The sequence below is a fragment of the Eulemur rufifrons genome, chromosome 1 (assembly GCF_041146395.1).
Source record: "Eulemur rufifrons isolate Redbay chromosome 1, OSU_ERuf_1, whole genome shotgun sequence".
In the NCBI taxonomy this organism is placed as follows: Eukaryota; Metazoa; Chordata; class Mammalia; order Primates; family Lemuridae; genus Eulemur; species Eulemur rufifrons.
Window position 1 is genome coordinate 8,750,521 of NC_090983.1, and position 26,665 is coordinate 8,777,185.

Sequence of the window (26,665 nt, forward strand, 5' to 3'; positions counted from 1 at the left end):
AGGTTCATGGGTTGGGAGGGGAGTGGGTGGCAGACACACACACACTTGCACACACACACACACACACACACACACACATACATATCCTGGAGCCCAAGACCAGCTGGAAGACTACCCAAGAGAGGTGGTTCTTGAATTGTCTGTCTTGTTTTTTTCTCTTTTACAATCTAGCCACTAATTTACCAAATGATATTTAAAAGATAAAGGCAGGGACCTTTATTTTCATATAATAAAGTTAATATATGTTTATTTAGAAATGTTTTACTAATAAGTAAAAAGAAGAGGGAATTTCCTTGTAAGACCCTCATCCAAAGAATAATCTCCATCAACATTTTTGTTTTGTTCTAGTTTTTTTTTTTTTTTTTTTTGCTATGGATACATGTTTTGAGCAGCAACAACAAAGGGATTATCATATATATCAAAAACAAAGTTGTCCAAGGCTCTTTGAAGATCTGGAAAGAAGGTCATAAAGTGTAAACTTTATTTTTGATGGCGGACTTGCATTGTATAGCTATACCATGATTGATTGATTGAACAAGTACTCTGATGTTGAATATTAGAGATGTTTTCAGGGTTTTTTTTTTTTTTTTCTTCACTATTTCAAGGTTTCACTAGTATAATTTAGTTGAATCTTGAAGGATGAGCAGATGAGGGCCAGGAAGCTAGAAGGAGAGAGATGGAAGGAGAGAAGGTTGTGCGCAATAGCTGAAGAGACTCATACTAATGATACCTGGAAGGGCTGGGGAAATTACATGGAAAGCTCAGCATTTTATCACTCCCAGCAAGCTGGGTAGAGGGGAGGTGGAGGGAGGCACAGGGGGAAAAGGACCCCCCAGGCGGGAGCAGCAACGCACACAGGCAATGTAGCAGTTGAGAACTGGACAGCCGTCTGAGGAGACAGAGTAATTTAAAAGATAAAAATAATAATGAGAAGGAGGTGTGAGAGAATGGAAGAAGATGAGCCCCAGGGCAGATCCACTGGCATCCCCTTGCTCCCCCTGCGCCCATTTTTTCCAACAGACCCACCCAATAAACCCTTAGCCAGAACCAATGCTATGGTCCAGGAGTCAGAAAACTTTTCCTGTAAAGGGTCAGAGAGTATTTTATATTTTGTGAGCCAAATAGACTTTAAAAAAGTAGAAAAACAATTCTTAGCTCAGGCGTGGACAGAAACAGGATGTAGGCACTCTGTGTTTGCCACAATCTGCTTCCCTCTCCTGCCTACCTGTCCATGTGAGAACACCCCAAAGACCCACAAGTGGAGACTGCCCAGTGTCTTTGACACCCAGAAAGGTTCATTTTGTACATCACCCTCTTCCATGGCAACAAAACTATTTTCAGTAATAATCATGTAATAAATAATAGTAATTATTTTTTTTTTTTTTTTTGAGACAGAGTCTCACTTTGTCGCCCAGGCTAGAGTGAGTGCCGTGGCGTCAGCCTCGCTCACAGCAACCTCAAACTCCTGGGCTCAAGCGATCCTCCTGCCTCAGCTTCCCGAGTAGCTGGGACTACAGGCATGCGCCACTATGCCCGGCTAATTTTTCTATATATATATTTTTAGTTGTCCATATAATTTCTTTCTATTTTTAGTAGAGACGGGGTCTCGCTCTTGCTCAGGCTGGTCTCGAACTCCTGACCTCGAGCGATCCTCCCGCCTCGGCCTCCCAGAGTGCTAGGATTACAGGCATGAGCCACCGCACCCGGCCTAAGTAATAGTAATTATTATGTTCTTATTTTTTCTTAAAATAATTTAAAAAAATAGATTTAAGTTTTAAAGATACTATTCAAATTATGTAAAACGTATTAACTAAAAATGTCACTTTCCAAAACAAAGTTTTTCACCTTTTAGTCTTGCGTTCTGTTCTGTTTCACTATTTTAAATTTTAAACAAAAATAAAATCTAGTGGGCACATAGAGGGACAGAAGAGAAGTGATTCAAGTCCTGGTTCTTTTTCTAGACAGTAATTTTGCTGACACAATTCATCTCGAATGTTCTGTTAAAGGCCACAATGTGTAGCCTGGTAGGAGTTGCAGACACAGATTTCTGAGGTGAGCTCCAACAATTCTGAACTGTTAGGAGCTTACTTGTGAAACCAATGTGTTTAGCTAGGGCCACACCTGTGCCAGCGTCAACCATAAAACCAGCAGTTCTCTAAAATAGCTTCCACGTAGAATACAATGTTTACAGAAAATAAAAACTGGCTAATTTGAAGGGTACATATATATCATTAAAACTCAACATAATTGTTTAGAACTTAAACCAGCAAAATATTTTTTTTTCAGAGAGGAGAATTTTCATCAGTGTCATTGTCTAGAATTGCTGGCAGGGAGTGATAATTTAAAAAGCAGACCAACTTTTAGTCATTTGTTGTTTTTAAGTTCTCTGTGGACACTGTTCCATCTTATTGCAGGCTTTCGGGCTGAGTGCTCCCTGGCTCTGTCCTTGGTGCTCCAGGGCCCATAGCCAGGCAGCGAGGCCCTACAGGGCCCCACTCGACCTTTGGAACTGCTCAGCAATCATTTCCACTTGTAGTAGGCAACAGCGGTTCCATTATCCTGAACATTGAGGTTCCTACACAACTTCCACCCTCCTCATTCTGGGCCAGTGACCTAACTTCCTGCTTCACCAAAGAAATTAAATCATCAGATGTGACTTTCCATCCCACCACTGACCATCTTAGCCCTATCCACCCTCCCCTTCTTCTAGACTCAGGGGATGGGTATTTCTTCAAGACCAACCCTGTCCCACCTCCTCCAGGATTAGTCACCCTGCCTCTCTCTCTCTCTCCCCCCCGAGTCCTGCTCCTTATCCTCAGTCCTTATACACACTTTTAATTCTCATCCTAAAAAAAAGAAAGAAAGAAAGCAAGCAAGCAAGCAGTCAAAAACTCTCCCTGACCTGGCATATTCTAGCTCCATCTCGCCTCCCTCCTTTCCTCCAAACATCTTAAGAGATGGATCTATGCAAACACCAGCCCCATTTTATCTCTTCCTCATGTAAATTCAGCCCATGGCTGTTCATTACATACAAGATAAACTCCCTGCTCCTTATTTGGCACAGGAGGCCCTGCATGATCTCCTGCCTACCTGGTAGCCTCACCTGGTAACCGGTACCATCACTGTACTATCCAAACTCCCTTAGTCCTATTTCCTATTTTCCAAGTAATTTTCTAGTAACTAATTAAGTTCCCCAGGTAAATGCTGGGAATCGGGTGGGTAGAAGGGATAAAAGTGTGTGTCTTGTATCATCAGACCATTATTACAAAGCCTGTCTCCCATTGTAAAATAATGCATTGACCTTCCACTAATCAGCCTCTCCTGAGTTGGCTAATCCACTCTGGCCATCCTGAACAAATTGAACACTTGTACACACAAAAACAGAACCAGATCCTCTGCCAGGGGCCCCACCAAGGTAAAACTACCCTGAGGTAGTCTCCCTGAAGCCTGGTTTTCCCTTTTGACATCCTTCTTGTCACCTGTCAATATCCATCTCTGGGAGGGAGAAAGGGCATTGGAGTCAGGACTAGCTGGGTTCAAATCCTGGTTTCCCATCTGGCCACACTCCATACTGGACATGAGACTTTGGGAAAGTCACCTTGCTTCTCTGAGTCTATTTCCAGGATTATAATACCTACATAAACTGTGGCTATGAAGATGAAACAGGTTCCATAAAAGCACTTGATCCTGTGAAAAAGTAAGGAGTGTTCCTAAATCCACATAATGACACAGATGAATCTGGAGGCTGGAGGTGATGTTGGAGCCACTTTGGTTATGAGGGGGAGGTACAGCTATCCAAAGAAGATGAAGATATTTTTTGTTTTGATGTTCAGCGAAATTATTTGTTATATTTATTTCAGAAAAATCTTGGAAGATGTATACAAGTCATGAAGATATTGGGTATGATTTTGAAGATGACCCCAAAGATAAGAAGACGCTTAAGCCCCACCCAGACATTGACCGAGGCTGGGCTTGGATGATGGTCCTTTCGTCTTTCTTTGTGCACATCCTCATCATGGGCTCCCAGATGGCCCTGGGAGTCCTCAATGTGGAGTGGCTTGAAGAATTCCACCAGAGCCGCGGCCTGACGGCGTGGGTCAGCTCGCTCAGCATGGGCATCACCTTGATAGTGGGTATGTTCATCTGTGACCTGTTGTAAAACTGAATAATTATAAAATGACAATTCCCCGATGTAAGTAATGCTTTATATTGTCGAAACATTAGATATTAGATGTTAGTGGTTACTATTTTTTAATTGTGGTAAATCATATATAATTAAATTTACCATTTTAACCATTTTTACATGTACAGTTCAGTGCCATTGAGTACACTCGTATCGTTGTGCAACCATCGCCACCATCCATCTCCAGAACTGTTTTCATCTTCCCAAACTGAAACCCTGGGCTGGGCGTGGTGGCTCACGCCTGTAATCCTAGCACTTTGGGAGGCCAAGGCAGGAGGATCACTTGAGGCCAGGAGTTCAAGACCAGCCTGAGCAACATAGTGAGATCTTGTGTCTACAAAAAATAGAAAAATTAGCCAATCGTGGTGGTGCATGCCTGTAGTCCCAGCTACTCGGGAGGCTGAGGCAGGAGGATTGCTTGAGCCCAGGAGTTTGAGGTTGCAGTGAGCTATGATGATGCCACTGCACTCCAGTCTGGGTGACAGAGAAAGACACTGTCTCAAACAAACAAAAACTTTGTACTCATTAAGCATCAACTCCCCAGTTCCACCTCCCCCAGCCCCTGGCCACTACCATTCTATTTTCTCTTTCTATGAATTTGACTCTTCTAGGTACCTCATGTAAGTGGAATCATATAATATTTGTTCTTTTGCATGATATGTCTATTTGGATGGTGTAAAATTTGGAGTATTTTAAAAATTGATCATTTAAAAAATTTTCTTTTGCCCCAAACTCTGTTTTCTTTACTGTTATAATTCATTATCTATCACTATAAAACCCTTCTTATTTAACATTTGTGAGTGTTTTTAAAAGATAAAAGTTTTAAAGAAAATACTATAAAAGTGAAGTAATAATCTTATTTCATGAATTCTAATGTTTTTAATTTGAAATATTATTGATCATCTGTTACTGAAAAATCTACTAAACTTTTTTTTAGAAAGGTTACTGATATAGATAACAGGAAGAAATAATAATATATTCTTGTTTTTTCTAGTTAAGCCTAACCACACAACAACCTATGAAACCAATTCTTAGTTGGAGATACCAAACCTGGAAGTTATTATAAATATAATGTTATTATGGCTAATGCATTTCAATTTGGGAAATAAATAACTCTTACTGTCAACTAATATTTAATAAGCACCTATTATATGCTAGGTGCTTCCTTACTTATTTCATTTAATTTTATTTAATTCTCTTAACAGTCCTCTGAGGTCATTACTAGTATACCGTAATGTTTTTTCAGTTTTCTTCACTTGAAAAGAAAAGCCATATGTTTACATCTAATTTTTTTTAATTTAAAATATTTATGACATATTTTATACTGGAAACATAAATGGCCTCTGATCTTTTTCTGGTTTTGTGAGAGTGTGTGTATGACGGGCATGAGTGTGAAGGGAATCGTGCCTTTGCAGGGATTTCTGCATTAGTAATTACATGCTTGACTCCAATTCAGAGATTCGTTGATCTTGGCTAGCATTTAGTCAGTGTTATTTTTGATAATACAAGCAACGTCAATAACAGTGGCAGTGCTACTGATAGGAAACAAGGACAAAGTGTTATTTCTCAAGAAGTGTGGCATGTCTGTGTGCATGTACGTGAATGTGTGTGTGCTTGTTTATAAAAGGGAATTCATACTGATAGTTTTACAATTAAATAAAGGCAGCATTATGTGTATCAGATAATAGTTGATAAATCATTTTTGTCTATAACAGTATTGAACTGACTTCTTCAACTCTGCATTAGTCTTGTTAAAACTAGGACTGTTTGTCATGTGAAAAATGTAGGTAGGTTTGTTTTAGTGTAGGCAGTGTTTCGTGTTGGCTGTGATTCTACCTTCTCAATAAATTAGTAAAAGAAAACTGTGCTTTTAGAACACTTAAAACCCAGCTTTCTTACCTTTTTAAAAATATTTTTTAAGGGATAGAATAAGACACATACAGATTCTATCGAGGAAGTGTGTGCGTGCAACAACAAAGACTCAGAAAAAGGCCAGTCTATGAAATGTCACAATATTTTCCGAACCATCCAATAAGATTGTCTTAGATACTGTGTTTCACAAGTTCTGTGGAAATAAGCAGCAGAAACCAGTCCTGAAATTACTGGATATGGTTTTAAAGGTGATTCTCAAAATAAGAACACCTAACTCATAGTGATGGTGAAATGTGATGGTCATCTTTAATTTTATTGAGCAGTAACTGTGTGTTGGGAATTCTGTTTGAGAGTCCCTGAATTCCAGATGGCAGAATTTCAGATTGTAGACTAATCTTTTTAAAGCGAAAGCCGCCTGCCAGATAAACATTTTTTGCCCTGGGTCTCAGAAATCATAACACGGCAGACCTCGTAGCTGGGTAAATGAAAGGTCTTTTATTCCGTCTATCGTGACCTTAAATTACTGTTCATTATCCTAAGCTTCCTGGTACAGGGTGGCTGCAGAGTGGTTGAGCAACATGAGGGAACTTTTCCAAGCCAGAAACCAGCAGTAGCAGCTCTCCTTTATGTGTCACTTACTACATGCCCAGTGTATGTTACGCACATTATCTCATTTGATCCTGCAACAACACTGGAGGCCAGACCATCATCTGCATCTTACAGAGAAAGACCACGCAACACTCAGAGGCATTAAGTAACTTACCCAAGGTTGAACAGTCAGTTTAAGTGCAGGATAGGCTTCAATCCTGGTCCATTGTTCTCCAAAATTGTGTCTGCTATGACACTCTGCCTGCCACTACATCAAATGAGAACTGAAAATATATCTGAAGTGAATAATATAAATCATTTTTATTTTATAATCACTGTAAGCACATGTGGGCCTACACCTTTTAAATAAAAAAAAAAAATCCACGAATTATGTTACAGTAGTTGCAAGCCATCTCTCTCTTGGGCAGTGATTTGCAATGGGAAATTCAATAAATTTGCACTGCTTCATTCTTTACTAGCATGGATTTGCCAGTGTCCTGCAGGAGGTCCCAACTTTTTTTTTTTTTTTTTCAGAGACAGGGTCTTACTCTGTCACCCAGGCTAGAGTGCAGTGGCGTCATCCTAGCTCACCCCACCCTTGAACTCCTGGGCTCCAGCAATCCTCCTGCCTCAGCCTCCCAAGTAGCTGGGACTACAGTTGCACACCACCACGCCTGGCTAATTTTTAAATTTTTGTAGAGATGGAGTCTTGCAATGTCGCCTGGGCTGGTCTTGAACTCCTGGCTTTAAGTGATCCTCCAGCCTCAGCCTCCCAAATGCTGGGATTACAGGCATGAGCCACTATGCCCAGACCCAACTTTTAATAAAATCAATCACCTCTTTCATATCTACAGCAGCCTTTGTGATGATAGCCCTCTGAATAATTAATTCTTGGAGGACACCGTATCATTAGGGGAATCCATGGGCTGCAAAAGGTAATTTACCTGCAAAGTAGATGTAAAGCAGTGGTTGTCAGTCCTGGCTGCACATCCCATCTGCTTGGGGAGCTTTAAAAAACCCCGATGCTCAGGCTGCACCTGGAACATTAAATCAGAATCTCCTGAGATGGACCCCAAGCATCAGGTCTTTTTTTTTAAAGCTCCTAAGTGACCCCAGTGTCCAGCCAAGGCAGAGGCCATTGATTTAAAGGCTCCTAACTCTTTACTGCAGTGAGGGGTTACACTCACTTCCATCCCTGAGCGCTGCCAAGGCTCACCTCACATTGCTCCTGTCCTCACCTGAGCTTTTTCCACCCTGTCCACTGCTGGGATAGGCCAAACATGTTGACTTCCTGAGAGCGTTCCCCGGCAGCTACGTGATAATTTAATATGTGGGAAATGGTCCAAGATTCAGAGTCCTTCTGAAGAGGAAAAAGTCTGATAATGTGTATACTCTCATTCCCCAACATCGAGTTACTCTACAAAAATGTGAGTCATGGCCAAAGGACTGTATCTCAGTTGTATAATATCATTCCCCTCTCCTTAGATTATGTGAGGTTCTTTTATTTTGTTGAAGTGGCAATTCGATTTTGGAGATGCCAGAGGACCATCACTAAACAATGGGTAGAAAATGAAACTGAGACTCAGAAAGCTTCGGTTTGAATTTTTTTTTTTTTTTAATGTGCCTATTTTGTAACTGTGGAGGAGTCACAGCATTTGTGGGTCTGGTTTTGCCCATCTGCAAATCATAAATGTCTGAAGCTCCAGCATGCAAGAGTTGATTAAAAAGCCAGATACTGTTACCAACTTAATGTTTTTATCAGTAAAGCAGTTAATACTTTCTTTTTGATTCATAAAATTCCTCCAGACATAAATATTTACACTAATTTGGGAATTGTCTCCTTTTGTTTTCCTCAAATGCCATCTTAATGCAATTTTCAGAGACATCCAGTATCTCAGAAAGACTTGCTTCTGGGCCCTTTCTGTAACGTGGAAAATATGATTGTGCTACTGACCTATGATCTGTTGACCTTTCAAAGGGCTACCAACAGCAAACTGACAAGTCATGCATTTTTCGCTCTTTTATCCACTCATCCATGTTTGGCATGGTCAAGTGACAGTGAGTTTAGAAAAATAAAAATACATGTAAAGAAATCAAAGAAATATCTTTAACTTATGGTATCTGAATTTCAGTTACCCCCAATAAATCCCTCAGATGTTTATATCATTGTGCTTATTTTATATATTATTTCTATAATGTGCATCTTTTATAATATATAACACATAAAAATAGACTTAACATATTAAGTCTATTCTAAGAGGTTTATCTACTGGATTACTTCCTGTAATGTAACAGGGTTAATTACATTAATAAGTCTTTACCTCCATAATTTTTAGAATTAGGCACTCTCAAAACCACTAGACAAAATAAACTCGTTAGCAGACTGTGTACCCAAATATGCACTTAAATACAGTTAACAATTGAAAGGAAAATTTTATTTCAGTTTGGGCTAACAAGGGGTAGCCCTTGAGAGTTCAACAAATTTTTAACTTGAAATAGTCCCACCTGCATTATAGGGTTTCGTAACTATGTAAAGTAATAATGATCAAAAATAGGATGTTTAAAATGTACCATCCTACTGAATATTGAGTACTATCTCCCATTGTGTTGCTAAGATCTGGATTGCTATTTGATCACAAGACAAGCGTTCAGCTTCAGTGACATCAGAAATTACCACAAAATCAGGAAGAAAACAGAGAGGGCTGACAATTAGAGACTAGCATGTCGAAGCAAAGGACGCAATCAGAAGGTTTATCTGTAATACTTACTGCAGTGAGGACTGTCCCATCCTGCACGACGGAGCGTACGCCTGGATCTCCACACAGAGTTGCAAGTGCACAGCCTGACGGGTCCAGACAGGAGTGTGCAAGTCAGCAGGGGCTGGAGGATGAATGAAGCAGTGACGAGCCTTTCATCGGGGTGTCCTTGTGAAAACAGGCGACACGTTCCCTGCTTGAAGCACAGGAGTTCCGAGAACCCCCTTCTTGTACTCCCTTTAGGTCTGGAGTCAAAGACTTACGTGTAAAGAGGCCGCACAGATCATGTGAAGGAGGCCCGGTGTGAGACCAGAGGGAAGCGTAGAGACCGTGGCAAACTCCAGAGGTGTGACCCAGCCCAGCGGGGTCTGCCACTGCACAGCTCCAGCTGATTTGGGCCCTGCGGGAAGATAGTCTGTGTTGCCACTGGTCTTTTGGTGAATGCTCTTAATCTTTAAACATTGGCAATAGATTCCAAACATTTTTAAAAATTTGTTTGGGATCAACAAAATGCATCACAGAGTGGATGTAGCCTCTAGACCACTAGTTTAGGGCCTCTGTTGTAGACAAAAGAAGGAATGTTTATTTATTTCAGATCTGCCTTCCTTGCAAACCTAGAACTTTGTGCTCTCTGATGAAATTATTTAAAGCCATCTTTGCATGGTAACAGTTTTTTGTCATATAAAGCATTGTGGGGTTTTTTTGTTTGTTTGTTTGTTTTATTTAAAAGCTCTAATAACATTTTATTCTTTGTCTTCACATGAAGATTGACTAAGAAAGAATGGAAATCAAGCGCCATTAGTCAATTCCTTTTCCAATGCTCTGTGACAGGACCTTTCATCGGCTTGTTCATTAACACCTGTGGGTGCCGCCGGACGGCGATCGTGGGAGGGCTGGTCAACTCCCTGGGCTGGGTGCTGAGTGCCTATGCTGCAAACGTGCATTATCTCTTTATTACCTTCGGAGTGGCAGCTGGTAAGCATGTGGATTTTTTTTAAACTTGATTTTTAATGTTTTATTGGACATTTTGGCAACTACTTTAACTGTGGAGAAAAGACATGCACTAAACTAGTTTGATTTGTTTCCTCTGTCCCACCCCAACCCCACCCTACCCTCCAGGAAATACTTTTTAATAGAAGATGGAAAATACACCTTAAGTGAGGAAAACCAACCTAACAACAGTTCCTGGCCTGCCTAATTAAATCAAATTAATTTCCCTTTCTCCTATGAGAAAAGGGAAAAGAATAGTAATACAGACCTAGGTGAATAGACCAATTGATAACATTCTCTCTTTAATAATGGCAGAATCAAGCGCAAATCACAGAATAATCATTTATTCCTTCAGCTCTATTCAAATTAATGAAATAGCACGAAACCCACATACATGTAGACTCTCTACAAAGCAAATCTAGGGCACAGTTAGGGTGTCATTCCCCAGTGAAGAGGTTAAAGTTGGCTGGCAGGCAGTACAGTTTGCATATTCGTTCTGCAAAATATATTCCCAGCCATAATTTCCTTTGTCAACAGGTAGTGGGATTCACATAGACAAGTAGGTTACTTACTTGTATAATTGTATTTTAATGAATCTAATCTAGCTCAACTTTCTTTTTGCGTTCAGAGCTACAGTCCTAATGAATGTGTTAGCATAAGAGTTAAAAGTTAGTTTGGAATTCTGGTGTTTTTTTTTTTTTTCTTAAACCACTTATTATCTGTATGACTTTGGGCAAATTATTTAAACTACTTATGCCTTGGTTTTCTTATCTACAAAATGGGGATAATGAAAAGAGCCTGGTGCAGGGCTGGGGGTGGGAGGAATTGGGGAGGCAGGACATCTTGCCCTCCAAATTCCCTGAAGAACCCCCTCAAAATAAATAAATAAATAAATAAATTTTTTTTAAAAAAGAAAAGTGCCTGGCTTACATGGTTGCTGAAATGATTAAATGAGATATTTGTATAAAGCACTTAGCACAATGCTTGGCACATAATGAAGTGCTCAGTAAATGTTAGCTAATACATATATATATAACAATATATTTACTCAATATATTAATATATAAATATGATATTTTATTGTATTATAAGCTTAAGTATATGCCTTATGATAGCAGGAAAATGTGAATGCAAATACTTACTGTTGGCCAGGCACAAAGGCTTCCACCTGTAATCCCGGCACTTTGGAAGGCTGAGGTGGGAGGATTGTTTGAGGCCAGAAGTTTGAGACCAGCCTGGGCAACATAGCAAGATGCCATCTCTACATAAAATACAAAATATTAGCCAGATGTGGTGGTACATGCCTGTAGTCCCAGCTACTTGGGAGGCTGAGGCAGGAGGATTGTTTGAGCCCAGGAGTTCAAGGTTGCATGAACTATAATCATGCCACTGTACTCCAGCCTGGGTGACAGAGTGTGACTTTGTCTCTAGAAAAAAAAAAACACCTACTGTCCATATAAATCTATAAGTCGGTTCTCCATAATGTACATATCATAATGTACATCTGTATACATGTACACATTACCGTATGTATGGTAATGTATATACCATAATGTACATCTATGCACATGTACACGTACACTTCTGTATCTTTTGAAGCATAGTTTGAAAATCATTGATCTGAAGGACTTGATGACAGCTCTTTTTTTCCCTTATTATACATAATACATTTTTTAAAATTTTATTTTTAGTTGACAAATAATAATGGTATATATTTATAGGGTACAATGCTATATTATGGTACATGTATATATTGTGGAATGATTGACTCAGACTAATGGACATATCCATCACCTCATATACTTGTCATTTCCTTGTGATGAAAACATTTAAAATCTACTCTTAGCTATTTTGAAATATACAATACATTATTATTAGCTATAGTCACCATGCTGTGCAGTAGATCACTAGAACATACTCATACTCCTCCTGTGATAACAGTTCTTAAAGAACTTAAGATGTTTTCCCTGAGTGTTTTAGAGGCTCTTTTCCCCATAACAATCCAACGAATAGAGCTAGCATTGGGATTTTTGTACTATAGGTGAGGAAATAAACACTCCTTTGCTGAGACCAAGGAGCCGCATTGGGGTGTCTGGGGAGATATGTGGGACCCACTGGGACCTGACGTGGTGGCGTGGACTATGACTTGATCCTAAAAGCTGGGACTTAAGATTTAATCTCCTCATGCAGAGATTTCTATCGTTAAACTCTGTTTAAGTGGAATTTTATTTCTTGGAGTTCATTGCTTATTGATTCTTGAATAATATGATCTCTGTATTCATTCATTTATGTAATTCATTCACTTAGCTATTCTGCAAATATTTATGGAGCACAAGAAATAGGAAGGAATTCAGGAGGCTGGTGAAAGGAAAGTGTTTGAGACACTATTACTGCCACTTTTTATACATGAAAAAAACCCAAAGGAAATCTCTGAAAATAAATTTATCCATACTATATCTCCAATAACTATATTTCAGTGGGAAATTCAGTCAAATCAGTTAGGTTACATATGCAAAATGCTGTTGGGCTGTCACTGGTGAGACATATTGGAGCCAGTTGACAATCTAGCTCCTGTTTAATAGAAAAAAGTTAGATGCAAGGATCTACTGCAAAAAAGCAGTGTGTATCACTGTACCATTTACGTTTGAAAGAAACTGTGTTGATATCCTTCTTCATTCCAAAAAACATTTGAGGCAGATTTGTTTGTATCTTTTTTTTTTTTTTTTTTTTTTTTACACTTAGGCAATTAGAATCGCATGGGAGTGTCCTCCTATTAAGCAGAAAATTAATGTCTGTCTGAGCAACCTTCCTTAGCCCAGGGTGTCTGGCAGATGTCTTCAGCTTTGCCACCACCCCATTCTCTTCAGCCTGGCTCCTGAAGGCACTTTCTTCACATCCAGGACCCAGGACTGCAGGATTTTCTCTCCTGACCCGGGCCTCCCTGCCCGGCTGTCAGCTCCTCCTGTGATCCTGGGTGTGGTGTGGGGAAGAATAGGTCCAGGGCCCTGCGAAGGGTGGACATTCATAGGGCTTTGCCTGACCTGCCGTATCCCTAAGGCAGTAATAACTGTGCTAATTATGGATCGCAAAGTTGCATTAGGAAGCTGGTGGTGAATGCTGGTAAGGGCGTGGATAGTCAGTGTAATAGGAAAATGGACACTTACAACATTGGGCGTCCCTTTCCCCCTTACACATGGAAGCATTTATTGTTCCTACTGGGTTAGAACGAACACTGTTCTTGTGCTCATGCCCCTCAGTTCTGTTTCTCTTAGTCATTTTGTCCTGCTGCTGTGTAGAAACCATAACCACATGAAATTTAGGATGTTGGTTATGGTCACTGACACATCAGATATTTTATCATAGAAATTAAACTTTTTTTGTGCCATCAGCAAAATCTAGTATATGGCAAATTCCATAGGGCAACTGACGCTGTTTCCTCAACAAATAAATTCTAAGGAAAAAAAAAAGAGAAAGACTAAAAGAGACTTAAAATATATATCAACAAACAGTAATGTATAGGCCTTATTTGGATACTGATTTAAACAAGTTTTTTAAAAACATCATTTATGAGACATTTGGAAATTTGAATACCTTCTGGATATTTAATGATAGCACGTTATTCATTTTTTTCAGATGAGATAATGATATGATTATGTTGTTTAAAGAATTCTTATATTTGGAGATTTATACTAAAATATTTGCACATGAAATGATATATTTGGGATTTTCTTCAAAATATAGTATGGAGGGTTGGGCATGGTGGCTCATTCCTGTAATCCCAGCACTTTGGGAGGTCAAGGTGGGAGGATCACTTGAGGCCTGGGGTTTGAGACCATCCTGAGCAACACAGTGAGATCCCCATCTCTACAAAAATAGAAAAATTAGGCAGGCATAGTGGCACACTTCTGTAGTCCCAGCTACTTAGAAGGCTGAGGTAGGAAGATCACTTGAGCTCAGGAGTTTGAGGTTGCAGTGAGCTATGATGATGCCACTGCACTGTAGCCTGGGAAACAGGGCAAGAGCCTATCTCAAAACAAACAAATAAAAATAGTATGAAGAAGGGAGTGGGGGGTGGGAGGTGTCAGGGGGCAAGACTGGCCATGAGTTGATAATTGTTGAAGCTGGATAATGGGTACATGAAGATTCATTAAACCATTCTGTTTCTTAAAACTTACTTTGAATTTGATTTAAACTGTTTCATTAGCCAGTAGCCTAAGAGGTAAGATATGAACATTAATTGAAGGCTTGCTATGACACAGGTCTATTACATGTATATACACACAACACACTACAGCACCACACAATAAGCAGGTGGTGGTGTCTTTGATTTACCAATGAGAAAGCTGAGCCTCAGAGTGTAACTAACTTGATCAAGGTCACACGGTTACTTTTGGGGACTAGAGCCAGGATTTAAACCCAAGGCCATCTGGATTCTTTCTGGTATACATCTTCCCAATTCTATCATAAGGGCAACAATATTGTGGCACAATATTTAATATTAAAGAATCTCTTGGTTCTTTAACAAATATAGTAACTAGTTTCTCAAAATAGCCAGAGATGCACCCATTTTGCTGCTGAATTTTTTATACCTTAACCTTGGAAATGTAAAATTAATCTTGTATGAAAAAGGTTGCTATTATATCAAAATATGACTGTTTCATATTCCTGTAGGACTTTCTTTCATTCATCTCATTCCTTATGTGTCAGGCACTGTTCTAGGCTCTTGGCACAGAAACATCAGTGAACAAAACACAAAAAGATCGCTGCTCTCGTGGAGCTTATTGTCTAACAAAAGGAGAGATAGGGAAAGACCATAAATAATACACATAATAAATAAGTAAATTATGTGACTAAGTGCTATGGTTATTAATAAACAGAAAAGATGGATAGGGTAAGGGAGATTGGGAATGGGGCTGGGGGAGGGTTGCATTTGAAAATAGGGTAGTCAGGGTAGGCTTCACTGAGAAGGTGAGAGATGGGCAGGAGACGAGGGCATGACTCCTAGGTCTGTCTGAGAGTAAGAGCTCTCCAGCAGAGGGAAAACCAGCTTATACAAAGGGACAAGGCCTCCAAAATTCATATTTGCCATAGAAATCTACAAGGAATTTTCATTTCTCAGAGGGTATTCACTCATCACACAGGGTTTCTGCATAAGGATTTACAGTTGATCCTCGAATAGCACCAACCTTCCATGCAGTTGAAAATCTGCATGTAACTTCTGACTCCCCCAAAACTTACCTACTAATAGCCTATGTTTACTGGAAGCCTTACGGATAACATAAACAGTTGACTAACACATATTTTGTATGTGTATTATATACTGTATTCTTATAATACAGTAAGCTAGAGAAAAGAAAATGCTATCAAGAAAATTATAAGGAAGAGAATATACATTTACTATTTATTAAATGGATCATGATAAAGGTTTTCATCCTCATCATCTTCACATCTAGTAGGCGGAAGAGGAGGAGGAAGAGGAGGGGTTGGTCTTGCTGTCTCAGGGGTGGCAGAGGCAGAAGAAAATCCACACATAAATGAAAAGTTCAAACTCGTGTTGTTCAAACGTCAACTGTACAATCATTCAGTAGATGTTATGTAATTCCTGCCTTTCAACTTCAAATGTCTATTAATTTTCTCAAACAGTATTCAGATATTTCAGATAATCAAAAGCCAACAAACTTGTCAGAATGTAAGCCTAGCTTATCGACTAGTGAATATTTTTCTCTGACTCTTTGAATATTAGGAAATTAGAGATTTCTGCCTTTTATGGACTTATAAGCCATTAATCCAGCGTTTGACTAAAGTTAAAGATAGCCATTTTCTTCATGCTCATTTCCCCTATAAGGCAGAGTATTGGGGCACTGTAGCCCTCACTGAGGCTGGTCAGGAGGCTTGGGGACCTGCCACCACTTCTACTGGGAGTCATTTAGAAGCTAGTTTAGTTGTCCTTTTTTTTTCCAAAATATTACAGGGGTACAAATGTTTTTGGTTACATGGATTGCTTTTGTAATGCTTGAGTCAGGGCAATAAGTGTGCACATCATCCAGGTAGTGTTCATTGTACTGGTTCGGTAGGTTTTCACCCACTTCCCCTCTGCTTGATTTCCACCGAGTTTTACTTCCCTCTGTGCACATGTGTGCTCATCAGTTAGTTCCAATTTAATAGCGAGTACATGTGGTGTTTGTTTTTCCATTCCTTAGATACTTCACCTTAGGATAACGGTCTTCAGCTCCATCCAAATCATTGTAAAAGGCATTAATTCATCCTTCTTCATGGCTGAGTAGTACTCTATGGTATACATATACCACATTTTGTTAATCCACTTCTGAATTGATGGGCACTTGGGTTGATTCCACATCTTTGCAATTGTGAATTGTGCTGCAATAAACTTTTGAGTACAGTGTCTTTTCGATAAAATGACTTCTTTTCCTTTGGATAAATACCCAATAGTGGGATTGCTGGATTGAACAGTAGGTCTACTTTTAGTTCTTTGAGTAATCTCCATAGTGTTTTCCATAGAGGTTGTACTAATTTGCAGTCTCACCAACAGTGTATAAGCATTCCTTTTTCTCTGCATCCACACCAGCCTCTATTGTTTGTGGACTTTTTAAAAAAAGCCATTCTAACAGGGGTAAGGTGATATCCCATTGTGGTTTTAATTTGCATTTCCCTAGTGATTAGTGAAGTTAAGTATTTTTTCATATGTTTATTGGCCATTTATCCATCTTCTTTTGAAAAGAGAAGCTAGTATAATTGTTCTTAAAACAAGGGTACCCACATGAAGAGTGACTGGTTGAGGCTCCCCAGCTTCTGGTGGTTGCTGTAAATATCACATATCTCTGAGGGAAATAAGGCACACAGCTTACTGAGGTGGAGCACAGTGCTTAGCGGGAGGAGGGGGCAAGAGGCACAGGAGAGTAGGGCAGGGTGAGAAACAGTGTGGGTGGAGGAAAGATACCAGGTGCTCCAGCTAGATCTGAATTCCAACCCGGATTCTCCAATTACCTGCTGCAGGGTCTTGAACCTCCATGAGGTTCAATACCCCCTTCTCTGAAATGGGGGTAACCACAGTTACTTTGGGGGGTTATTGTGAAAACTAAATCAGATAAAGCAAGGGGCACATCATCATCGGCCCTCAGTGCATGGTAGTTATCGCATTGGTATGTATGATTGCTCTGGTCTCCTTCCAAATTCAAACCATTCTGAAACTGTTAAGTGATGCTGAACGAGGGAGGCTTCAGCTTTGGAGAGCGATGCTGGGCAAAGCCTCTTGTACACTACCGTGCTGCTCCTCTATGTCAGAGATATTGCATGTTGGGACCACGTGGGGGCCCATGAGCATCCCAGGTGAGACTTATGGTTTCCCCCTCTCTGTACCTGGAACACAACCTCCTGACCAGTATTTTATCAATAGACTTCATTTTTTAAGAGAAATTTTAGGTTCACAGCAAAATTGAGTGTCAAGTATAGAGTTCTCAGACTCTCCCTGCCATGAACATGCCCAGCCTCCCCCACCAGCATTTTGTTTTTGTCAATGTAAATAATAAACTATCCCTGTTTTAATTGTTTGAATACAATTAAAAATCAGTGATACAATAAGTATCGTGTAGTGTTGACATCTAGTAGCTATGTCTATGGGGACATTATAATTCCTTTTATTCTTCCAATTAATTTGTGACCAAATCAGCCCATTCCTGAGGCTTCTGCCAATGCCTGCAGTTGCTCTTCATGCCCTGGTACATGTGCTTTTCTGGATATTTAGTGCAATTAGCAGAGGCCTAAGACAGCAGAGCCTCTCAGGGAAGCCAGTCATTTTTGTCAGCAAATCCCTAAGCACATACTGTGTGTTCTGGGCAGTCCTGGGCGTACCCGTAGGGAAAATACAGACACAATCCTGCTGCATTAAGCTTATATTCTGGGAATGTGGCTTCATTTTGTTATTGCAGGAACCTGTGCTGCAAAGCCTGTTGGGGGAGATGATGGGCTAGACACCCGCTCTGTGGACAGTCCCCCTCCTGGTTCTTATCCTCAGTGCTGCTTTTTTAAATCACTATTATTTCTTTGTAGAAAGAAAAAGTATACATAGACACTAATTTAAGAGAATGCAGATGATCTTCAAATGCTGCAAATTCTGGTTGTACTGTGTGCTTTTTTCCCTCTCAACCCGTGCAGGCCTCGGCAGCGGGATGGCCTACCTGCCGGCGGTGGTCATGGTGGGGAAGTATTTCCAGAAGAGACGAGCCCTGGCGCAGGGCCTCAGCACCACGGGGACAGGATTCGGAACGTTCCTGATGACCGTGCTGCTAAAGTACCTGTGCGCGGAGTACGGGTGGCGGAACGCGATGTTTATCCAAGGCGCTGTTTCCTTAAACCTGTGTGTTTGCGGGGCGCTCATGAGGCCCCTCTCCCCTCAGAAAGGCGGAAACAACCCAGGAGGGAAAGATCCGCAGGTCCTTCCAGAGCTCTCCACTGAGTCCGTGAAGTCAAACGGACAGCTGGGCAGAACAGAAGAGAGGGACGGCGGGCTCGGGAACGGGGACACCCTTTGTGACCTGCAAGCTCAGGAGTGCCCAGACCAGGCCCTGCCCAGGAAGAACATGTGGGCCCTGCGGGTTCTGAAGACCGTCAGCCAGCTGACCGTCAGGGTCAGGAAGGGCCTCTCGGACTGGTACTCGGGCTATTTTGGGACGGCCTCGCTCTTTACCAATCGAATGTTTGTAGCCTTTATTTTCTGGGCCTTGTTTGCATATAGCAGCTTTGTCATCCCCTTTATTCACCTCCCAGAAATAGTCAATTTGTATAATTTATCGGAGCAGAACGATGTTTTCCCTCTGACTTCAATTATAGCAATAGTCCACATCTTTGGAAAAGTGATCCTGGGCATCGTGGCCGACTTACCTTGCATCAGCATTTGGAATGTCTTCCTGCTGGCCAACTTCACCCTCGTCGTCAGCATTTTTATTCTGCCGCTGATGCACACGTATGCCGGCCTGGCGGTCATCTGTGCACTGATAGGCTTTTCCAGCGGGTATTTCTCCCTAATGCCTGTCGTGACTGAAGACTTGGTTGGCATCGAACACCTGGCCAACGCCTACGGCATCATCATCTGTGCTAATGGCATCTCTGCATTGCTGGGACCACCTTTTGCAGGTAAACTCTCCGAGGTTCGAAGACCTCAGCGTGCATGCAGATAGTGAGGGTGTGTTGTCATTAACGTTATAATGAATATTATATTGAAGTTAGGAACTTTTTGGATCCTTCTCCGCATGCTAAAGCTGCCAGGCTGGTAAATCGCGGAAACAAAGCACGTGAGGGTGGTGGGATACTGCAGGGCCCCTGCCCGTCTGAAGAGGGCAGCCTCTGCCCAGCTCCAGCGGATTTCTGTCACCAGGAAATACTGAGAATTGTTGCCAGATCTTATTGTTGTTTTTTCCCCCTAAGCGAAGCTAGAAATCTGGACTCTTAGGTGACACTTTCAGATTTTCAGAACACCTTGTGTTGGTCCAACACGACACATCCGTGGGCTGGGTCTAGCCCTGTATTCTCTTTCCATTGCTGCTGTAATAAATTGCCATAAACTTAGTGGCTTAAAACAATGCAGATTTATTATCTTACCGTTCTGGGGTCAGAAGTCCAAAGTGGGTCCCACTGGGCTAAAGTCAAGGTGTTGGCGGAGCTGCACTCCTGGAGGCTCCGGGGGAACTTGCTTCCTTGCCTTCTCCAGCCTCTGGAGGCTGCCTCATTCCTGGGCTCATGCACCCGCTTCCTGCATGTTCTAAGCCAGCAGCGCCTCGTCTTCCCCTCTCCCTTGCTCCCTGCTTCCTCCTTTCCCTTACGAGGATGGCTGTTAGTTACATCGGGCTCACCTGGACAGTCCGGGATCATCTCCTCATCTGGAGGTCCTTAACTTGATCACAGCTGCAAAGTGCTTTTTGCCATGTTAGGTTACACATCCGCAGCGTCCAGGGGTTAGGACATGTGCATCCTTGGGGGTGGGGGCATTCTGCCTCCCGCAGGCCTAGAGGCCACCAGTTGGCAACATCGAGGATGAGAACGCTCCCCCGCATTCACTTCAGTTCACCAGAGAACTAGCTTCCTGCAGTGGGCGTACCAGAAGTCATGGGCACTGAGGAGGCTTGTGTCTGGGCTGGTACCTCTCTTAACCGGTCATTGTGAAATGAGTTTTGGCTTTGTGGAAAACCAAATTAGGATCGGGCAGGTGGGCTCAAGCCCCAAGATGCCAGGTACTGGGCAAAGGTGACAAGGTCTATCTTATGTCCAAAAATTGGAAGCCGGAGCCCACATAGGGTGGGCAGGGGCTAGGGCCAATTGTCAACACAAAGGTGCTCCCTGGAGGTGGCTGTCAGAGGGTGAGCCAGGACCAGTGGTGATCGTCAGAGCTGCTAGAGGTTTTGTGCAGTGTTTCAGGATAACTTAGTGGAGCCTCACCTGTTTAGATGTCCTCCCTCCCCACCCACCCCTGCCTGTCCGGCCCCTCCAGGCCTTTTATTCTCATATCTTCTGGCAGGAATACTCTTCCCAGTGGATGGGGGAACTCCATGGTGTAGGACAGAGCCCTCCCTGCCCCTTCCTTCCCAGTCTCTCTTTAAATCCTAAAGTCACCTCCTCTCTTAGGACCCCACTGGCAGAGGGCTGTGCCAACAAACCCATTTTTAAGTACCCATTGGAATTTGAAGTTCAAGAAATCACAGATTTTTGTCTATTCAGCTGACAACTGGCAGCTAGCTGACTAAAGGTTTAAGGCCCCAGGAGTCACTTTAGGAAGCCCCATGGCTATATATGGGTTTCCTCCCGGATCGGGGTGCTCCTGTTGTCTGCAAACAGAGATGCAGTTGCAGCATTTTTAGGTAATAGTGAATAACTATGGCAGTGCAGCAACCTATATTGGCAGTTGAAAGAGCTGAAATTGCTCCCTGTTCTCATGTAAAATTCTCTGTCAGGTAGGGATGCATTTGGTTATAAGAGAACATCTTGACGATAGTTTAAACAGACTTAATTGTGTCACATAACCAGAAATATAGAGCCCAAGCACTAGCTGATAGTGAGACAGTGCCTCAGAGATCCTCTTGGCCTTTTCCTCTTGCTAGTTGCCTCATGACCACAGAATGGCTGTTGTAGCTCCAGCTATTACACCATCATTTATCATCATATGCTGCTAAGGGGACTCCAAAACCAATGTTCTGACCTGCCTGTCTAGGCTAGCAACATTTAAAGCGGCCTTTCTTTCTTTGTGTTTGTTGGTTTCTTCTCCTTCCACTGAACTCATGCACCAAGAAATGGTAAACAACATTCATGGGCTACCTGCATGGTGTTTAATTCATTGACTTTTCAGGCCGAGCAGCCGACATTGCAATGAGATGCAAGCCCAGCATTGATACACCATAGGGTCAGAGTGCCTGGCAATGTGAGTGATTAAAGGACCACATTAAAATCTTGTTAGAAATTTGAAATGGGCTAGAAATTATTACTTAGCTGGGTATGTGGTGAGGAAAATTACTGTTTACATTACCTATTCTAAAAAATTCATTCAGAAATAAGTGTGTTTTCCATTTCTCAAAGAGGTTTCTACCGGCATTAAAAAACCTGGTGCAATTTAGTTCCATGGTGGACAATCACACATTTTCATTTAGGAGAAGAATGTAATGTACAGTCAGAGATAGTGAACAGGCATTTCAACCATGTCACTTAGCAACACGAACTTCTTGATTTAGTTCATTTATAGTATTGCTGGGCATTCAATTCAGCTCTTTTAAAGATCTGGCTGACCAAGAATAGACACATTATCTCCTCCAGTCCCATCAAGTCTAACACCTTAACAATAATTTGCAATGTTTTTCACCATGAACCGGAAGTACTTACTTACTTACTAGGAAAAACAGCCGTTCTCATTTGACCGACTCAAATGAAAAGAGAATGCAATTTAATAGGGAGCCAGGTTTTACTTTGAAGCTGTTGATTTGAATTGGTGGTTGGGTCAGGGTTGCCAAGGCTCCCAGGTTCCCAATCAAGGAACTGAGATCAGACTTCGAGGGAGAAGCGGGTGAAGGATGAGTGGGGAAGGCCGCTTGCGGGAAAGGGTTGTGTCGACACATGCTGAGCGTCCAGGCTCCAGGTATAGTACTGTCTCTCCTGACCTGCTCTGCACCTGACTGGGTTTGAGTTCAAAGTAGAGGAAAGATTGAAGTAGGCGCCAAAGGGAGAGGGCAGGATCCAGAGTTATTTATGAATGAGTCCTAAAGGTAGATTGGAGGAAACCTATGGGATTGATTGAACATAAAACTTAAGACAACTCCCATAAGTTGTACTATATTAAATTGTTTGCGGTTGGGTGTGCTTTTTAAAAAAAATTGACATATGAGTTACTTTTGAAGCTTGGGGCATGTGGAGATGCTTTTACTTTTAGAGGAAAGAGGCAAGATTTTTTAAAAAAAATAATGAATTTAAGGCTGTAGCAACACAATATACTTAACAGATATTTTCTGTTAATATATTCTGCAGAATAAAGATGGAGGGTGGGGCGGAGAGATGGGGACCCTATGGGGTGGTATTTCTTACTGTCCCTGCCAGAGCGGGGAGCAGTACATGTATAGATGGAACCAAGAAAAACGCCTTAAACTCCAAACTCCTGTGTGACTTACACTGGTGAGTGAGCCCAGGCCAGCAGGGAAGAGAGGTAGGCAGGGGCCACATCACAGAGGCCTGGAGCTTATAATCAACCACCTCAGACAAAAAAGTATATAAATAGTCTGCACTAAAGACAAAATTAATTTTCTAGTTGAGTAAGATTTTGTCCTATTTCTGAGGCTCACGTTAAGCAGCAATAAATAAATAATAGTTCACCTTGTTTCAGCTGTTGGGGTTTGTTACTTGGGGCCATCATTTCTACTCTCAATCACTTGATTATACGAAAAGCAAGGATTTAGCTGTTATAATGATATGGTCAGCTTTCACGTGGGGTGAGCGGAACAGGAGAACCTCATGTGTATTTATTGATGTTTTTACATTGCAGATTATAGATAGGCCCATCGTGTGCTCTGCATACATCCCCCCCACTCTGTGTCACCAGCAAGTGGATGGTTTGCTTTGTCATAATTCCCAGCGGTCCCTAGCTGACAATTGGTAACACTGACCAGAAGTTGGGTGAATTTTTGTTCATATGTCAGTGTCGTTCTGATTCGATTTTGAAACCAAATCATCATTTTTAGGTTATGTGTAATCTTTTTTGCCCTTCTTGTTTCAAATTGTAGATTAAGGAAAGATGATAGAGCATTTTACTGAGCCACTTCTAAAGAGTCTGTTATTTTTTTTCTTTTCTATTTTTATATCACATACCAAATTCAAAAACTTGGTTTACTTTTACAGTATATCCAGAACTCATTGCTTTTAACTTGTTAAAAGAAAAGATTGTAAGTTTCTTACGCTATTAAGTGTTTTTCTTTATGCATGCCTTGACTGATCCCTGTAAATAGATAATCCAGGCACATTAATTATGCACTAGATACAATAAACAAAGAGACACATACAGACAACCACTAGGAAGTCAGAAGAAATGGTTTCCACCTTGCCTGGTTGCTTTTGTGTGGCTGCTGCTCGGTGGGAGAAGTTTAAGTTACATTAATGCATTCCTTTGCCAGTTAGCTATTTTTTAAAAGAAGAGTGGCCATGGAAGACTATGTTTGGTCATTAAATCATTTATATTTTCTTTAAGTCTTTGCTAATTAATATACTTACTGCAATGGAAAAAGTGGGTATTGAAAATTTACGTTTTGACCACTTATAAAATTCTTGTGTGTAGCTCAGTCCTCTCAGTTCACATAGTTGACATGTGGGAACCATGACATGTGACCAATTCTTAGAATTATTACTGAAGTGGAAAAAAAATCATATTTCATATTTTCCAAGACACATTTTTCTACAATTTTAACATCTTTGAAATTAGAATGCATTTTACAAAGTCTTAAGAAAACACTGTCATATTTGAACTTACAGGGATATTTCTTTCTTCCTGAGACATTAAATAATGGCACATCAGTGTCTTAGAATCCATGGGATGTAGTGGTATTTTACAAGTGTCTAATAAGATTATTATGCAAAAATGTTAGATTATAATTTGAAAAGAACTGGTAATTTAGTCAGCATCTAAGGCTGTAGCTCTGGCAATTTATAGTTGCATAAAGTTTTATGTCTATAAATGTGAAATTTATAAAACCTAGAGATTTTGATTCTTCGTAGAACAGATAGTTACCCTCAAATACTTCAGAATGAGTGAAAGTTCAAATGTCTTCTGCTCGGCCTCTTTTTGATACACATATAAACTTCTTCAGAAGAGTTTTGAAGGATTCAGGAAAGACCAGTGTTTGCACTTGTGAAAAAAGATCACTGGATTCACTGTTCACTGCTGGCTTTGTATGGGCCTGGAGGTGACCGTAGGTTCTCCCCATGGGTCTGCCAGGTACTGCCTCAAGGACCTTCAAAAGCTCCTGAGTGGCTTAAAAGATGAACGCAGCCATCCCCAGGCATTGGGAACACTGGCTTATGTAGCAAATAGCTAACTGAAACGTTTCGGCACTAAATGACATGTAAATAAATTCTTTTAGAAATATTTATAGTAGCAATAAATACCTGCTTTGTGTTCTTTACTTTTATTGTATCAACTACGTCACACTGAATATATTCTTTTTTGTTTTGTAGGCTGGATCTACGACATCACCCAAAAATATGATTTTTCCTTCTATATATGTGGTTTGCTTTACATGGTAGGAATACTCTTTTTACTCATTCAACCGTGTGTTCGAATTATAGAACAATCCAGAAGAAAATACATGGATGGTGCACACGTTTAGTGTCATGTACTGTTTCGTGTCAGATTTCATTGTGATACTCATGCCTACCTCACCTGGTTGCTGGGAGGCACCTATGACAGAATGTGGGAAAGCACTTTGTATGGTAACTGGCATTGTCATTTGTAAATGCCATTGTCACGGCCTCATTTGTAAGCAGCACTGCCTCTCTGGGGAGAAGCAATGCTAGAAGGTATTAAGGTCTACATATGTTTTAGAGATGACAATGTTCTTCAAAGACAGCCTATTAAATAATGGGTAGAAATGCCCTTATAAAAACTATTCTCTCCTATCCACTGCAACTAGGGTTTTAGATATAGCTTTTAAGGCAAAGACAGGGAATAAAAGCTTTTCAATTCAACTGCTTCTTTGTAAGGTGAAACTGAAGTATCTGTATGCTTCTGGAAAGCTCTCAGATAAATGGGTTTCAAGCACAAGAATATGACTCAATTTCAGAAATTAATTATTACAGGGAGCTATTGATCTAACAATATAAAACAATGGCAGGCTCTAACAATTAAACATGGGTTTTTTTGTTTGTTTTTTTGTTTTGTTTTGTTTTGTTTTGTTTTTTGAGACAGGGTCTCACTCTGTCACCAGGCTAGAGTGCAGTGGTGTCATCATAACTCACTGCAACCTCAAACTCCTGGGCTCGAGTGATCCTCCTGCCTCAGCCTCCCGAGTAGCTGGGACTACAGGTGCACCACCATGCCTGGCTAATTTTTTGTAAAGATGGAGTCTCGCTCTTGCTCAAGCTAGTCTCAAACTCCTGGCCTCAAGTGATCCTCCCACACCTCGGCCTCCCAAAGTGCTAGGATTACAGGTGTGAGCCACAGTGCCCGGCCAGTTTATATTTTTATAAAAGAATTCTGCAGCTAGGGTGTATGATTTATAAATCTTCCTCTAAGAGAAGGCATTTGACATCAATCCTAATTCAATATTACCCACTTACAAACTGAATCTTGAGACAAAACCTTAACAAATAAATAGTATTAATCATGTCCTTAGCGAAAGCTGTATTTGTACACACAATCATTGAATCAAGGGCTACAATTCAAGCACCTATATTCATATCCATTGGCTTCTGTCTTAGATTATGAGCATGATCTGGGGCCTCTAACAATTTTTCTGAGTTTCTCCTCCCCCAAAAATATTACATACAACTAATTGCTAATTGTCATATAAAGTTGGTGGTTAAATCATTTGTAAAGCATGTTGCTAATCCAAAATATAAGACCATCAAGTAGTGAGGGTAATAAATGGAATGCCTTTGGTCTAGATGCCACCTGTGCACCCGGCATTGGAGGAGTGGTAACAAACAGCCCATCTCCAGTGCCTGTTCTTGTGAGATAGATCATTCATTTGCCTGAGTGCAGTTTTAAAAATAGTTCTCTTGATTGATTTCATACAGAAGA

General features: G+C 40.9%; 1 protein-coding gene across 1 annotated transcript; it reads left to right on the top strand.

Moving 5' to 3' along the window:
- Positions 1–3,874: 3,874 nt before the first annotated feature.
- SLC16A14 (solute carrier family 16 member 14) lies at positions 3,875–25,253 on the top strand. Its single transcript, XM_069466365.1, has 4 exons — positions 3,875–4,133; positions 10,231–10,374; positions 18,562–19,539; positions 25,102–25,253. The coding sequence occupies exons 1-4, from the start codon at positions 3,875–3,877 to the stop codon at positions 25,251–25,253; spliced, it is 1,533 nt and encodes a 510-aa protein (XP_069322466.1).
- Positions 25,254–26,665: the final 1,412 nt, after the last annotated feature.

Coding starts and splice junctions, on each gene's coding strand:
- SLC16A14 (XM_069466365.1), top strand. CDS start 3,875: ATGTATACAAGTCATGAAGATATTGGGTATGATTTTGAAGATGACCCC. Junction 10,375..18,561: donor TACCTTCGGAGTGGCAGCTG/GTAAGCATGTGG, acceptor CAACCCGTGCAG/GCCTCGGCAGCGGGATGGCC. Junction 19,540..25,101: donor GCTGGGACCACCTTTTGCAG/GTAAACTCTCCG, acceptor TTTGTTTTGTAG/GCTGGATCTACGACATCACC.